Source organism: Ischnura elegans, chromosome 5 (genome assembly GCF_921293095.1).
Source record: "Ischnura elegans chromosome 5, ioIscEleg1.1, whole genome shotgun sequence".
NCBI lineage: Eukaryota > Metazoa > Arthropoda > Insecta > Odonata > Coenagrionidae > Ischnura > Ischnura elegans.
Genome location: NC_060250.1, coordinates 133,859,448 through 133,876,159, shown reverse-complemented (window position 1 = coordinate 133,876,159; position 16,712 = coordinate 133,859,448). Strand labels below are relative to the sequence as shown.

At 38.6% G+C, this 16,712-nt stretch overlaps 1 protein-coding gene across 4 annotated transcripts in view; it reads right to left on the bottom strand.

The window, feature by feature from the left end:
• LOC124159584 (zinc finger CCHC domain-containing protein 8 homolog) overlaps positions 1–16,508 on the bottom strand; it is a 62,520-nt gene extending 46,012 nt beyond the window's left edge. Inside the window, exons 1-4 of one of the 4 annotated variants that reach the window (XM_046535488.1) lie at positions 16,417–16,508; positions 16,160–16,316; positions 15,828–16,060; positions 15,395–15,609 (exon numbers count right to left, since the gene is read on the bottom strand). In XM_046535488.1, coding sequence (XP_046391444.1) covers positions 15,395–15,609; positions 15,828–15,977 — 365 coding nt within the window. In that variant the 5' untranslated portion in view covers positions 15,978–16,060; positions 16,160–16,316; positions 16,417–16,508. The other 3 variants (XM_046535489.1, XM_046535490.1, XM_046535487.1) reach the window with 3 other exon arrangements.
• Between the last annotated feature and the right edge of the window lie 204 nt (positions 16,509–16,712).

Below are 16,712 nucleotides of genomic sequence, written 5' to 3'. Positions count from 1 at the left end.
TCCAGCCACTTTCGCACTTGTCTATAATTTTAATGTCTAAATATTTACGTTTCCCTGATATGATGCACTTGTGCAAACCACGTAAAACTACTATGCCCCTGAGACTGCGTACACTCTGCCCCTCCATGTGAGTATACTCCACCCCTTACACACATCGCAACTCTCCCTTGCCGAGTGATTAGGTGCATCCAGTCGACGGGAAGGTAGAAGTGTTTCAATCGCTCTCTTCTGCTGAATGCTGAGGCCCCATAAATCAGCCCTCTGCCTTGGATCGTGCTCAAAAGATCGGTGCATTGAGTTCACCCCTCTATACAGTCTGGCCGCAGAGAATTGTTCAGGGTAGGGGATAAGGTTGACAGGTAAGAAAGGGAAATGCCCATGTTAAACAAAATGCTTCTGTGAAGAAAGGAGCCTGAAGGGACGAGGACCTTGACGGACCAAAAGAAACAATCCATAGTTTTAGTGATTCCAAGAAAGGGCTTGTTTTGATGTTTCAGGCTTGTTTCTTAGCTCCACATGCATCTGACAATGTTGTATGACTAGGCGAGGGTGTGAGGTGTATTTTGGGGGCAGTGATTGGCTGCAAACCGTGCTGGCTAAAGGGTTCTACACCCCTCCTTTTTGGCTATCATCGGACCACTACCTGTGCATCGGACAACTCTCGAGAGGCCGGACTGTGGTCTGAAGGTTTTCTGGAGAGCGATTGCGATGATATAAATATTTCACTTAATGTACAAAATCTTCAGTTCCTCCGAAAAAAATAACCTTGGGTGGTTTATATGCCAACAATAAAAGCACCGCATGGGAATGGATTAGCAAGGATGCATGAGCTGCATTGTAAAATTAGGAGTGGAATATTTTTTTGACACAGGAGTCTGTAAATAGGAGCTTTTAATCCTTGCCAAGAGATTCTAAGGATCTGGTGTAGGAAATGGCATTTTTTGACTGTGCTCGAATGGTAGATAGCCCTTGAGGGTAACCCGCATCTAAGTTAAGCCATTCTTTTAAACAAATTTATGGGATTGTGTAGAAGTGCGTCACAGTTCTGCTGATAAGATGTGAAACTTTGAATTATACTGAATTTTGGAGAGTATGTAGAAGAAATAATGAAGATTCACTATGATTGGTCGCTAAATAATTTGTATATTATGAATACACTAATGGTGGGTAAGGAATCGCAATCAATGCATTTAGTTTTCTTTGATGAAGGAAACTACCCTATTGTTTTACAAATAATTACTCGGCGGTGGTGAGTCCTCGCTCTCTAACCTTCTGTTGATTGTTATTTTACCATCTTAATAATAATTGTGATTTTCCTATTTGACAATAGCTGATGATGTCTTGATCAAATTACATTCCTATGCATAAATGAAACATTGAAATATACATCGCCGGATAGCATGCAGCAACAGGTAACATTGATCTAGCTTTACATAAGTCACAAGTCAATTCAAGGGCACTGATCTACAGTGGCGGCTCGTGAGTCAAATGCTGGGGGGGCGCACTCCACCGGGGGGCCATAATTTTTTAATATTTCGCGTATTTTATTAAGTTTTTACGGCAATCTAGGAATAAAATTTTGTGATGCCGTATGTTCCGTTTTTTTTCAACAAAAATAGGTAGTTTTCCTAAGAAAGCTTGATTAATAAATACTAAATGCAGTAGACTCTCGGTAATACGGATTGGCTTAGTCCGGACTCTTGATTATACTGATCAATGATCTTGAAGAATAGAAGTATATTCGCTGCGATATTTTGCAAATACAAACGAAAATACGTAACTTTAGGTTTTAGCGCCTACATTCTTCGTGCGGATGTGCCCGCAATACACTTATGTTGTTCGTTTTGCAATCATAATGCGTTATTTGTCAAATCTATACAACATTTGCAATGATTCAGGTAGCAATGACACTTGTAACACCTGAGGAGGGAGGGGGGAGTGCCACTGACTTCCACTGGGCAACAAACACTACTAGAATGCGCGCGCTTTGCTATTGCAGATGTAAACTTTGATGGCGGTGTTCGCGTTGCTTCTTGAATACAGTATGATTTAAAATCAATAATTAAACATTTCTCGCACATTTTTAACAAAATCTGAAATACTCACATGCCTTTAGTTATATTGCAGAAGTCCATCCTTCTTTCCATTTGTCCAGCAAAGTGATCAATTACACGTTCGTTGAAATCAGCGCCGGACAACAATTTCTTTCCGATTGAACACGTGGCAAGGGCACTAGTCTATAAATAAACAAGGGACGACACAAAATGGGCCGACGAAAAATACGACCAAAAAGAACAAGGTGCCTGGACACAGAATTGGGGACAATTTTTCCCTATATTTCCCTAAAACATAAACGAGCACTGTTGATTAATTCAAAATTGTCTTCTTGAATGTACACATAGCACCAAGAAACTTCTAAATAGGCAATTACGCACAGTTAACTCCTCGAAAATGATGACTGAACTCATTTCACTCCGTTCTTTCCGAGAGTCTTGCCTGGTCTTACCGTTACATTAAGGACGACTCAAGGGAGATAGAAGTCTTGGTCCACAAATGCTGATTCAGCTGAGGGACGAATTTAAGGTCAGCAAAGGCATTCAAGCAAACAAAGTACGCCACGGACCATCGCCTTGAGTCTAAGATTCATATGTGGTAAACACACGAAACGCCAACGGGTCGCACTTGGAATAACCGTGTCTTCGAAATCATTGCCATGATATAATAGAATATAAATTCTAGATCGTAAAAGACTCTGAACCACAGATAGGAGCTGTAAGGATCTCCGCACTGATATGAACTCTTCGAAGCCACTTAAATCAGACCCAAGTGACATTTTCCGTCAGCTACCGCTCTGCCGCTGAGGAATTAGGTGAACATGAACTAATAGAACAAGGACGGCTAGAAAAATGATGAACCTACACACAAAAGGTGCATTGTACGCGGAACTTCTTGACATTCATTGAATGACTCTATTTAAAGTCACGTTTACGGGTTAAATCATGTTTAATCCTTCACACTATCACGCACGCACCTATTTCTTAAATTATAAATCAGTGGGGAATGTTAACTGATTTTTCCTAATACTGCAGGTCTTTTGATAAATTTATCTAAAAAATAGGTACCGCATTTCTAATCATCGGGAAGATATGAATACATTGTTAAGGCCTAAATATTATATATTAGTTTCCCCAAGGTTCTTGAAATTCGTAATCATAACAGAACTGTGGCAAATACTCGAGAATAGTTTTCCTACGTCAATACGGCCTTTAACTGGTTGGATTTTATGTGTTCCGGAATTCAAACACCAAAAAACGCAAGCATAATGGGATAATTTATTTTCTGTAGCAATACCTACCAGTAATTAAAAATTAAAATCGTATAACTACACCCAGTACAGTGACCAATCTGATCCCGTACGTCCCTTATCTGTGGCAGCACCAAGTAGACGCCAGATTATACGCCCGCCGGCCTGCGCAGCGATGTCAACTCACTCGTCGCTCTGCGCATTTTCGGACGACGTCCAAAGACACAACGTTAGACGCGTCATAGCACCAGAGGCCCCCACCACTACCACTCTCCATATAACTGCATGGGGATGGATTGGGACGTTCTGGCCAGCGCCCCACGGCTACAAATACGAACTTCTCGCGCTATTTCTTTTCGTTTTTTCCAACACTTTCGATGTATGTGACTGAAAAAAACACTTTTATTAATTAGATGTATAATTATAAATTAATGGATATTTTTTTTTTTACTTTTTCAAATATTTGGGAGGGGCGACGTCCGAGAGTCCTTATGGGCAAGCCGCCACTGCCGATCTAACTACGACAATGCACTTTCAACTTCCTTACCTGACACGGGAAAAGATGGTGAAGGTTTCACTACAATGTTAGTTCCCGCGCTTAAGACTCTATGCTACGAGCTACGGCCTTGAGGAATTTATTTCCTTTCAACTGTTCAATGGCCATAGATAGTTCAATCACCTAACGTTAAATTAAAATTAGTGAAATACTTATCGCTGAATGATCAAAATGAAGAATTCAAGATATATCGCCTTGACGAACCCTCGAACCCTTGTACCCCAAATGAGAGCCAGAGACACTCACCACTAGAACGACCGACACATCTCAATGAAGCTGCATTATTTTGGGAATATATAGCACTTGTTAAAAATACCACTCGAAAATTAATTAATTACAGCCAAACTAAGGCCCATTTAATGGAACCACTACCAGTTCAGAGATTTGCCATTCTGAACGCCATACAAAATACAGCATTGAAAAAGGCGGAGCAAGATATGCATGTGGTCTCCCCTTGTCAGTCCCACTGAACATACACACCAAATTTCATAGGAATCGGTCCAGCCATTTCGGAGGAGTATGCCAACATAAAACCATGACGCGAGAATTTTATACATTAGAGTTAATGGAAGTGAAAACTTTGCTATTCTATATGACATTTATTATTGAGCGGTTTTGACTTTTTAAATTATCCCTGGCATGTGTGCCAAAAGGTATTGAACAGTGGGGGAGAGACAATGACAAGGAATTAAAGGAATAAAGTTTGACATGGAACATCTAAATTCCATCAAAATAAATGAATATTGCATGCACATTTGTTGATTATGACTAATTTATGTTATTTATTTCTGCAGGTTCTCTCCACTGTATGCATGACAGCAAACAAAATCTCCAGCTACTATAATGCCACAAAAGGGAGTATCTGAGGGAAAAGGGGGATCTGAGGGAAGAGTCAGGGTGGCATGCAGCCCTTGCCACCCATTTTTAAGGAAAGGAAAACAAGAAAAGGTCCCATTGACTTTTGAAGTGACGAATAGGATGAGTATCACAAATATCCATTGGAAATTTCTTATAAGTCTTACAGAATTCTTATAGGATTTTATAAGTCTTACAGAAAATCTTATAGGATTCTATAAGTCTTACCAAAGTTCTTATAAGAACTCCGCATGCATTTCTTACAGAATTCTATCAGCATGTTGCGCGGGTCGCATACCTTTCAGGTTTTTATCCAGCAGGTGTTTAAGTCATCATAACTTATGTTGGCAATTGATAATTCTTTAAGGACTTCTTATAGCATTTCTTTTGGAAATTATGTATAACTCCTTGTTTAGTAGTGTTTTGATAATTTTCTAGCATTTTCAGCATGGAATATGACATAAATGGTTCCAAGAAGTGGAGGCTTCTTTTTATGCGACTTGTTAGTATATATCCCTGAGAGCACACGAAAAATTGTAGACTTATTAAGTCTGTCTATTTCAAGTCTACAGGTTATTTAACCAATCATGGAAGTTCGATGTAGGCATAGAATAAACACCATGTATACTAAGATTGCATAAGTTACAGGATACCGATCACATGGAAACCTTGTTTGGGTGTTAGGTTGCTAGGAATTTCTTTGATAAGCTAATCATTCACTATGTTAATGAACTTAGTTGTGCGCTTCTAACAAAAAAGGCATTTGGACCTCATTTGGTAAGTCTTACAAAACTGGCATTCCTAAAATCACATTACCTAAACCCTCTAACGTCAGGTGTGCCGAAATTGGCACATACCTCCAGAATCATTTTGCCTCAGTAGTCAAATAAGTTATTTCATTATTTCCCATTGTGACGTTTTCGGCACGTTCTTATCTGCTGACAGTAATAAGTTAAGACACCAAGCGAGGAAAGGTAGAACTCAAACTTCAATAGGAAAAAGTCAAAGCAAACCTCATTGAAGATCGTCTACTTGCTGAGTTTTTCTATTAGTTTTTGGCTTCCGCAGGTAAGTTTATTGTTTCTAAAATTTATTTTTGCATTCCACTTGGTATACCAAAAAGTTGTAATCATGACTTGTTAAAATTTCAGATTATTTTAAATTGAAGAAAGAATACGTATGCGATGAATTCATCCCATTGGGCTTCTACGGAATGCTTGCAATGTAAGACAATAAAGCGAGATCGACCCCTGATGTCTAGTATTTCATAAATATACTACGTTATGACATTGTGGTTATGTAATTGAAAGAATATATTACTATATGGCTAAATTCTAACATTTATACATGGGATTTCCAGATGCGTTTTACTCTGCTGGCATTTCAAAAAATGAATCCCATAACTTTTTATGGGAAAAGTAGAGGGATGTGGTTCAAAGTGTGATTGTGCCGCCAGACGATACTAATGGTAATCATGCAGGTGAAAGCTTGAGCAAAGAAGATTTGGAGTAAGAGTCACCCGATGACTCCAAGAGAACTTCAGAAAGTTTTTCAAATGAATGAAAATAACTTGGTTTGCTGCTATTTATACCAAATACATACCTACGGTGATCCTCCAAATACTTTCCCATTCATTTTTATGTTTTGCTGAAACGATAACGGCACATAGTGCATTCATTTCATAATAAGTGTTGGATTATGATACATTGAACTCTCGATTATACAAACCAGGATATTACAAAATTTTCGATCACACAAAGTGAAATTGTGGTCCAGGTGATAAGCCTATGGTATATACATGGCGCTTTTCGATAATACGAAGTTTTAATAAAACGAAATGTTTTGAAAGTACAAGCATCAGGCTTGGTACCCCGGAGCAAATTGAATTTGTTTATACGAACTTTTCCCTAATTAGGTGCATACTCATAAACATAGCGACGACAATACTTTGCAGTTTAACATGTGAGGAAGATCACGCAGGGTATTTCTTACACTCCCACTTAAACCCTACATAATTGAATCATACCAAGGAAATGCTGTAAGTCCATAAAATTATTCAAATTTGAATGTCCTTAACGGTAAATATGCACCTTGTGACAATAAATCATAAATCAACAGTTGGATATATGAGGAAAGAAGAGAATTAAGACACTTAATGATAGAGGAAATATTTTTCATTTTAAAGTTACATTTTAGAGACAATGCTACATTTCGGAGGGGGAAAGGTCGGGAAAAGTACTGAGGTTGTCAACGACCAGGTGGGGAGATGTGGTAAGGATATCACAGATGATATAATACTTATCACACGAGCTCATATTGAGGGCAAACTGGTCTTTGGCAGAAGCGCCGAATCCCAAGGAATGGGCTTGAACTAAATTCATGAGAGAATATGCGAAGGGCTACAGGCGGTGCCTAGCGAGTGTCTAAGCAGTAAACAGTGGAGTAGAAGCAGCGGACATATATGATAGCAGTGAAGTAGACATACATGAGAGCAGTGAAGACGAAGATGAAAGTGAGGAGGAGTATCTTAAATATTGGACTCTATTTACCACCAATTTATTTTGCAGGCTACTCCTAATGAAGAGGCACTTCCAACTCCAACCATGAACTTTCTTGTAGCACTCCTACCCGTTCCCCCATTCTGAGAGATCTTTCTTTCCAAAACCTTTGTTTACTCTCTCTTACAAATTTAATTTAACCTTAACCTTTAACCTTAAAACATTTGATTGCTCAAGAAGATTTCATGTGGTGCCCACAAACTGTAGGCCCATCGGAATGTTTTCCTGATCTTCCTGACACCCAACTTAAGCATCCCAAACCCCCCTCCACTATCATTTCTCCCCTTCCCTAGTATTTCCCGGTGATGACCTTGAGTGTGTTGTAAAAAACGCGGCCCCCAAATGTAGTTTCAGGCAAGGCTGAAGGCCCTTTGCCCACACCTCTTCCTATAATACCTCCTATTTACGATGGAGAAAGACACACAAAAACTAAATGAGATGAAGGTACATGTATTGGATAAAAGATACAGTGTCCGGCGTGATGCGGTGGAAATCTTTGATATTCAGCTTATTAAAACAACTTGTCTGTTTCCACACTATTTAATTTTCACCGACCATGGTTTCGGCAACTTGTCAATGTAAATGTAAAGACCTTGACAATGGCACAAGTTGCCGAACCATGGTCGGTGAAAATAAAATAGTGTGGAAACAGACAAGTTCTTTTAATAAGCTGTACACGTATTAGGGTATCAATTTTGGGAATTCACGCAAGTGAACAAATACTTCACCTAAATAGGCTGAGAAATGATATAACATGTGTTGAACAAAAAAAATGAATGGGGATGATAACATTTCTCTCTTTATTTCCCCGATAATGGAAGATGCTTCTCCAGCTTTTCTCCAGTAGGAACCTTGCTCTCATAGGCATAAAAGAAGAAAGACTTATTATACAAACATGTCACCTCACTACCAGCATCAATGGCCTTCATGACGAATAAGGGCTGTATTAATAGTCATTCCCCTAAGGGTCATCTAGGGGCACCCTTCCCAAGGGACTCTAAGGGGAATCTTCAACATCATCAGTACTAATAGTCGTCCCCTTGTAGTACCCTAGTAAGGGGACTCCGAACCTGGTAACTATGGGCCGTTACGACAACAGAGGTGTTTGTTTATATACAAAAGAACTTGAGATGGCGGCATGAAATGCTTCATTTACAGCGACAGAGAAGGAAATATTGTGCGATTTGATTGAAAAATATAAATGTTCCATTGAAACCAAGAGAACGGACAGCGTTAAATGCGAGACGAAGAAGAAGGCGTGGCTAGCTGTACGGAGTGAGTTCAACTGCCACCGTGATGTTGTTAGAAGTGATGTAAAACAACTGAAAAGGTAAATAAAAAGGCTATGCAAGAGAAGGTAAGTTTAGGATATCTCTTTCAGGTATTTATCTGAAGGTTAGCTGATTTTACATAGTTGGTAATACAATGTTGAAGTACATCCTCGCCTTGCCAGATTCAGCATTTTCTGTCGATTTCATAATGAGATTGTAGCGTACCTATTTAGCAACAGAATATTTGGAGTGAAGAAAGTTAACTGTGCATCCTTCTGAGAGGATCCAGTAATGTGGGTTGGAGCAATATGTGAAATGTATTACGGTATGAGTTTTTACGAGCTGACGGGCGCATATTTATTTGCCTATTAAGCCTGAAAAACGGTGTTTCTGAAATGCGGGTGCTTTTTTTGCTCTTGCATTATTTGCATAAATTGCTGTATTAATTTCTTTGGTGTGATTAGATGTGAATTTGCTAATTTTAATGAAAATGAATAATAGTCCTTAATATGCCTGGAAAATTAGCTAGGGTAAATAGTGCTAGGGTTTTGATAGCTAGTAATATTGCATTATTATCTTAAATGATATTAGCCGTTGGACTTGGTGCAAATTCTATCGAAAATTATTTAAATAGAAACTTTGGGAGGCTATGGGATAAAATTTATTACCATCTTAACAACATTTTAATGTAAAAGTTTAAAAAAAAATAGGTCATTTAAGTCACAATGCTACATTTTCTGTGATTTAAAAAAAAATTGAAAAATGATCATGCTTTCAGCTGTGTTTATTTATTTTTTTCCAACAAAATGATGTACGATATATTGTTGTTAATTTATAATTGCTTCCTGGATGCTTTCAGCCAATACTTCCTTGGGCATTGCTGAGAGGGAGTTAAGGGCCAGGTTGGAAATGATGGAAGAGGAGAGGAACTATTTACGAAGATATTATGAAATGAAGATAAAAAGATCCCTGGAGAAGGACAAAATAACAAAAGAGAGACTGAGGCAAGCTGTGGCTGCTAGAAAGCTGGCGGAAGCACAACTGAAAGAGTTTTGTGGGAAACGTGACCCCTAATTTGTAAATTTTATTTTTATAAAATATATTTACAATTTTTAAAATTTCCATATAAATTTATTTCTTCAACTCGTTACATACCTATCATGAAAGCATGAGATAATTGCTGAACATAAGGAAATCGGGGCCTGTTATTAAGGGAAATGGATTTGGAACAAATTTTGGTACCTAGCAACAGCCAAAAAACATAATAGACTACAAAGTTGAACAGTGGTAGGTCAAGGTACCTAATTTGCACTGGTGATCAAAAGCTCAAAGATACAAATTTGTTGTGGCGCAAACAATGATAACTGAGACTGAGGATGCAATGCTGCAGAATAAAAACCATATTATGTGGCCTTTGTGTTTTAAAGGTTTAAGTACATAATTGCATTCCCAAGATCGAATAATACAACTAGTACGCAGTTGGATAGATTTCCTGGTTCCGTCCACGTTGTCATTTTGATGGCGACATTTCACCAACTGTGCTGTAGGTGTCCTCAGTCCAGGCTGAAATGGAAAGTGCTTCTGGTTGCCCGATGTTTATACGGTGGCGCCAGACTGAGGGAGCGCTTGCCCGTCGCTGATTGGTCCCCATACGGGGAAGGGGGTCCTTCTGGGGTCCAGAAACAAGCGTTTTCAGGTGCTGGAAAGGGTGTAACCGTGTTCACGTTGTCATTCATATTTTACGGTCTTTTGGTAATTTACACCGATTCTCTGATTATTCTACTACGATACCGTATAAGCGTGTGTAAGAGGCGCACCCCTATTTTGAGCATCAGAGCTAAGAAGAAAAAAATTTTGCGGCATTTTTTTTTAATACTATCGCGCGGTGTTGCAGACGTACGCCTGGAATTTCGACAGTTATCGAACTTTTCTCTTTCAATATTAATTAGCGGTAATAGCGGCATAAGAGGTAGTAGAAAGAGTTCGATCCTCTCTTCGCATACGCCGTTGCTCTACGATGCTTGTCCTATTCACGAACAATTTTGTTTAAATGCTCTCGCAGGAGTATTGCAATAGAATTGCAGCCGTGGAAATTTTTAAGGCAAAACACGACAGGCACATAGCATGAACCTTCCCAAGAGCTTGGACAACAATCGGAGCAGTCTCAGCGCCGTAGGATAATAACCACGTCGTAGATTTAACGGAACCACACTCGGCCCTCCATCAGCCAATGCCTCTGCCGTTTTTTTTTCCTTTCCGAGACCCCACAGGAAAATAGGAAAACATCGAGTTACAGGGGAACGATGGAAACGTGTTTCATCCCTACCCCGTCTCACCAACTGACCTTGATCGATCTCCCAGTTTATGGAGGCCAAATGCTAGGTGAGTCATCGACTGCTGTGAGCCCGAAGATATCTCGATAGCTTTCAATAATTGTATGACACGCACGAGGTTCAAAAAAAGAAAGAAATCTAACGCGACGCATATCTGACAGAATTTAATTTTTAAGCTCTAATTGTTTGACACAAAGATTTATGGTTAAAACAAGGCTACTAATATTCAAAATAATCCAAACAGGACAATTTCGGAAGAAACAAGCGTAGCATAAGCGCATTCAAACAAGACGAGACGGACTGGAAACTTCAGGCAACGCAAACTGCGTATATCACATTGCTGCGCCTTCGCCCCTTCGCTTTGGAGGCAATGACGTCACATGCAAGATCGGACGTGTTCTTCCTGTGCTCCTTCGTTCATCCTCGTAGCTTGAAATACGGAGGGGAGGGAGCGCGCTCCTTCCCCCCCGTATTTCGTTGCTTGCTTCGAAGACGGAGGGATCGCGCTCCTTCCCCTGGACCTCTCCTTCCGCACTCTTCACTCATAAGCATTTCTGATTTCTTCCATCCACAATTTAGTCCAACAATGAACACACTCGATCGAATTTTTAAAGCGAAGGTTTTGATACCAATATAATTTTCAGTTGCAATAATCCTCATATTAGCGTCTGAAGATGATTTTTGTAAAATCAGGTCCTCAGCGTAATGGAAATTACTCGGCAAGACAGATATTGACTATTAACCAGGTATGTCCTTCAAAAATACGTGTTTCTCTACTTTTGATAACCGATTACTATATGCAGTATAAATGCCGCGATATGCCCACTCGTGGCAGTAAATTTAGCGTGCACTCCGGAGCGAAAAACCCTGCGCGATCTTCCATGCTCACCTCTGGGGTACCGACGTGACGGCGCGATGCTTACAAGAAAAGCAAACAGGAGCATTTAAAAAATTCGTCACTAAGGGAGAAACTCCCCTGTTTGCTGCTTGTTTTTGACCTAGGATTACAGATGACTGACTCACAGTGAAAACCAAGGCCACTCAGTTCCCCTTAGACTTGCGACCGGTGAAGGGGAGGGGGGAAGATAAGAAGTTTGTGTAAGAGGCGCACCCTCATTTTCGGCTGCAATTTCTGGGAAAAAAGGTGCGCCTCTTACACACGCTTATACGGTATATTGCATTTCCTTGGCCAAGATTTTTGCTTTATCCAAATTATTAAAATTTTCATGGCCTGGCTCTGACAAGACATGTTTCAATTTCTCTTCTTGTCTATTCTTCAGTGAAATTAATTGTTTGAGGCGTAACTTGGTGAAAGCGATTCATAATTAAATTAAGAAAGAAGAACTTTGTACTTTCACATTAATATTAATGTGAAAGTACAAAGTTCTTCTTTCTTAATTTAATTATTCTTCAGTGTTCGAGCATGTTCTTTTATTCAGCATTGTATGGCTCTTTTAGTTTGTCCTATGCATGATTTCATACAGATGTATTGAACCTCGTATACACTCTCTAACCTGAGATTCACTAAGGACCGACGAAATGAGGTCGCACCATCTCAAGCAGAGGTCCTCTCACGGCTTCCTTAGGAAACCGGTATCGCTGCAGGAACTCTGTATCTCTAAAAAAATCCAATGGATTTTGTGCATCACGGATGTAAAACTTCTTCAATCTCAGATGTTGGTTTGCCTATCTATCGAGACGACGAACAAAGGCCTCCAGGCTGTCCATCCTTGTCAAAGATAACCCAAATCACGGGTAAATGGGAAAATATGAACGAATATTCAGCGAAGTGATACAAAGGAAAAGGTTGAGATGAAAGGGAAATGGTGAAATTAATGAAAATGGGTGAAAACGAAACTATTTTTGAATGGGCGAATGAGCAATGTGACAGGATGAATAAATGGTATGGTATGAATTGATATGGAGGTGAATAAAGGCATATATGAGTAAGTTTTTAACAAGAGCACGACAGCAACGAACGTATTGGAACAAGCAACAACATGAAGTCAATAAAATACGAAAGCAACTAAAGATTTCTGCTAACAATTCCAGTAGTACCTGTTTTCTACGCTTCCTGCACATACTGCAAGGTAAGGCTCGCTCCGCTCCCATTGTAGGGGACTGCAAGGGGGCCCCTACAGCCTAGGGGACGACTATTAATACCAGATTTGTGCGTGTGGGACTGAGGATACCTAGAGCTAGGGGACCCCTGGGGGTCGACTATTAATACGGCCCTAAAAAGCCTTCCATTTTAATATCCGCAAAGACGATTGAGCACAGCAGCCGGAGGGAGAGCAAGAAAAGAATTTACTTCAAATATTTGCCGGTTGAAAATCATATCCTACGCAATTTATGATTGTTACTGAATTATAATGAAAATAACTAATTAAAAAGTTTGTACATTCACCTAACAAACAGAATGAACTACAAATATTAACCTATGAAGCTTATTTTGGAAACGGGCTATGACCATTGTTTTTTTTCTTGTCACTGAGCGATAGAGGGTGTCACAAATGGCGGTTAGGCGGGCTGCCGTTAAAATTTCATGGGCATTGGAAAATATTATCTATCTTATCCGTAGATAATAGTTGTTATACTCTACTGACCACAAAATTCTCAGATTAAATTCTTGTTCAAAAATTTTCAAGATGTTATTTGATTACGTTTTCTAAAATGGACACAGAATGGATACAGAAATTTCTCTAGCCCTAATATCGTTGATTCGTTGAAAATAATTTTTTCCATAGGTAAAAAATTGTTGTCCAGAAAGAGTTAGAGAGATAGTTTCATGGAATTTTTAATTTTTCATCATTAATTTAGATAAATGAATTTTTTCAGATTGTGGCATATCTAATATCAGTGGAAGTTTTAATGACAACAGTGTTTCAATGGACAAAGTGAGTGATTCATTCGTCTCTGAAGAGAATGAGAATGACTTTGTATGAGTAAACCTAAATAACATATGCACAGTTATTATTTTATGGAAAATACATTAACTATAATTCTCAATCAGTGTTACTGTGATTCCTATTAATTTCCCTAAATCTTGCACCTATTGTTATCCATATTCTATGTATCCTTTTCTCCAAATGGCATCAAATTCCATTTTACTTTGTCTATTTCTTTCATTATCTATCCAAATCTGCATGTACATGTCATTCTCTCTGGTATCTTAAAAAAACACTGCTCATATGCTTTTGATTTATCAATTTTTCCTTTTCCTTCCCATCTAATTTCTTGAAGTATCCCAAGTCGAACTTGAATTTTATTTCATTTGTTGCTTCAATTTTCCAGGTTAAATCATATTCCATAAAGCAATTCCTTTATCTTTCATTGCGTAATGACTGCCAAAGTCATATTCTATTATCGGTCCATCATTCTTGGCTATCGTTGGTTTCATTGCTTTTAGTTTCTTTTAGCATGTGGGGACGTAAGCCCTATGCAGAACCCATGACCTGACGGAACTCCATGGTTTCTCGCCTTTGTCTGGCCAGTCAGGTTAACTTTACAGAGCTTGAATGTCCTTGCTTGATGTACACTTACAATAGATATCTACATTTGGTAAATAGGAAATCATTAGGTTTGCTGTACACCAGATATAGGCGTCTACATTTGGATTAAATTAGGTATTACACTAACTTTGTACTTTCAGGGATGTAAATCTTATGTAGCTTTTTTTTATAGAAGTTTGCGCAAGTGTTTTAAGCATGATGATATGATATTTGTAATAAATATTTCCATCAGAAAATTTCTTGTAAATAACATTTTGTAATTGATACTTATAAGAAATTTTTTATAATAATGCTTCTTATAAAAATTTTCAAAAAGAAAAATTCCCAATTTCTGATAAGAAATTTCCTTATAAAAATTTTTCAATAGGAATATGGTCACACATTGACAACCCCTCTACTAACTGCAATTAGCAATAAGATTATCCGAAAAATCACAGTAACCAAAAATTGCTTACCAGAAATTGAAGCTTTTGAGGAAACATAACCATAGAAAAATCTTTAAAATTAACAGGGACGTACAACCACGCTGAAAATCTTACAAAATATATTTTAAAAATAGGTGATTGAAGGAATCGATGGCAATTTGAAATCAGGGCGATATAATTTATCTTATATTTCATACAATTCACTTAAATATTATGAATTCTGGATCATTCGCACATTAGGCATGGTTTACAGAGGCAGATTGGAGGACAAGGGAGGGGAGGGCTGTTCGATCTGCAATTTATCGAAAAACTGAAAAGATGGCAAACAGAATTAAGGCAGCTCAGCAGTGTACTTTTTTAAACCATCAGCTTAAAAAATAATGTTTAACATGTCCGATGAATAACAAAATCCTGCAAGTGTAAGTATATCAGACTTGTGATGGATTAGCACTGATACTACCACAGTGTTGCAGAAAGATATGTAACCCAAAACAAAGACCCTAATCCGCCACTACTAATGCTTAATAGCATCAGATAATGCATGTAAAAATAAAAACATTTAACGGGCTAATTAACTCACACATTTGACTTCGGTGTTGATCCGGCGTTCCTTTTGGCCATGTAAAGTCTGCGATTTTTTCCAATAGCTACATGGTCTTTCGGCATAGGACAGTCAGATAGAACATGATTTCCTGAGCAATTGAAGCAGACGCTCAAACCTGGTCCAGCTGATCCCTTAGAATTGCTTAGCGTTCCTTCTTCCTCATCCTTCGCTTTCAGCACATTCGTGTAGTTCTAAAATGTGAATATAATTTAAATGAAACTTTGAGGGCTACTTTGAAGCATTAAATTACTTCAAAAATAATATGATGGTCGGAGGGCAAGTGCACGTGAATGGAAATTGCAAGTACTAAACATCAGTTTTTCCTGCCCACAAAATACGCCCTTTAAACTTAGCTACATCAAAAATTCAAGAACCATACTAATATAAAGGTTATAATTTTGGTACTCACTTGATTGTACGTCGGAATATCCAGATCATTTAGAGTAGCTGGAGTGTTATCAAGGGTAAAAAAGAAGTCTTCCGAAATTTCTCCCTCTTCATCGTCTTTTTCTTTTGCATCTCTTGCATCCTCTGAATTATCTCCATTATTTGAGGCCATCCTGGAGGCCAATATGCAATAATTTTCACGAATACTTAAATAAGATTGACGTCCATACGTGGAGAGACGTACAGCTTACGAGCCTGCGAATTTAAGATAGAAGTATCTGGCTCAACAGTGGTTATCACATTTAAATGGGACATATACAACCATCAATTCATTTCCGATACAATCTATCTTACCTATAAAAATATTCTATACATATGAGGAAGATTAATCGTACACCATTCAATTATACACATTCAATGATTAACTCAAGAGCTAGATTTCATTCTCACTAACAAAATCATTTTGGCGCCATTAGTAATAGGGGAAAAATACTTCACAGAGGTCAAGTAGCTAGTACACAAAAATAAGAGAAAAGGAGAGCATAAACATTAACAGGGCTAGCACAAGATGACAATATCGGCATTAAGTAAACAAATATTTGATAACACACCGATCCAAAGATACCACAACAAGGCGCGTATTCGTTATTCATTTTTATTTGAAGTTCACCACCCAACCTAAACACAATGAAATAGATCGAGGGCGAGAAATTCGCGGCGAAGGGGGGTTGAGCTTTTACCCTGGGCACTGTGGCGTGGCAATCGCGTGACGTCAGGATAACAGCCCGGAGCTGAGTTCCCCAAGTTGCGTATAATATAGGTGATAGGCGTAGGTGATAATAGGCACGCTATACGCCTATCATTCGCACCTTGAGAGTTCCCTATATTGTTATCATGGCCCTTAATG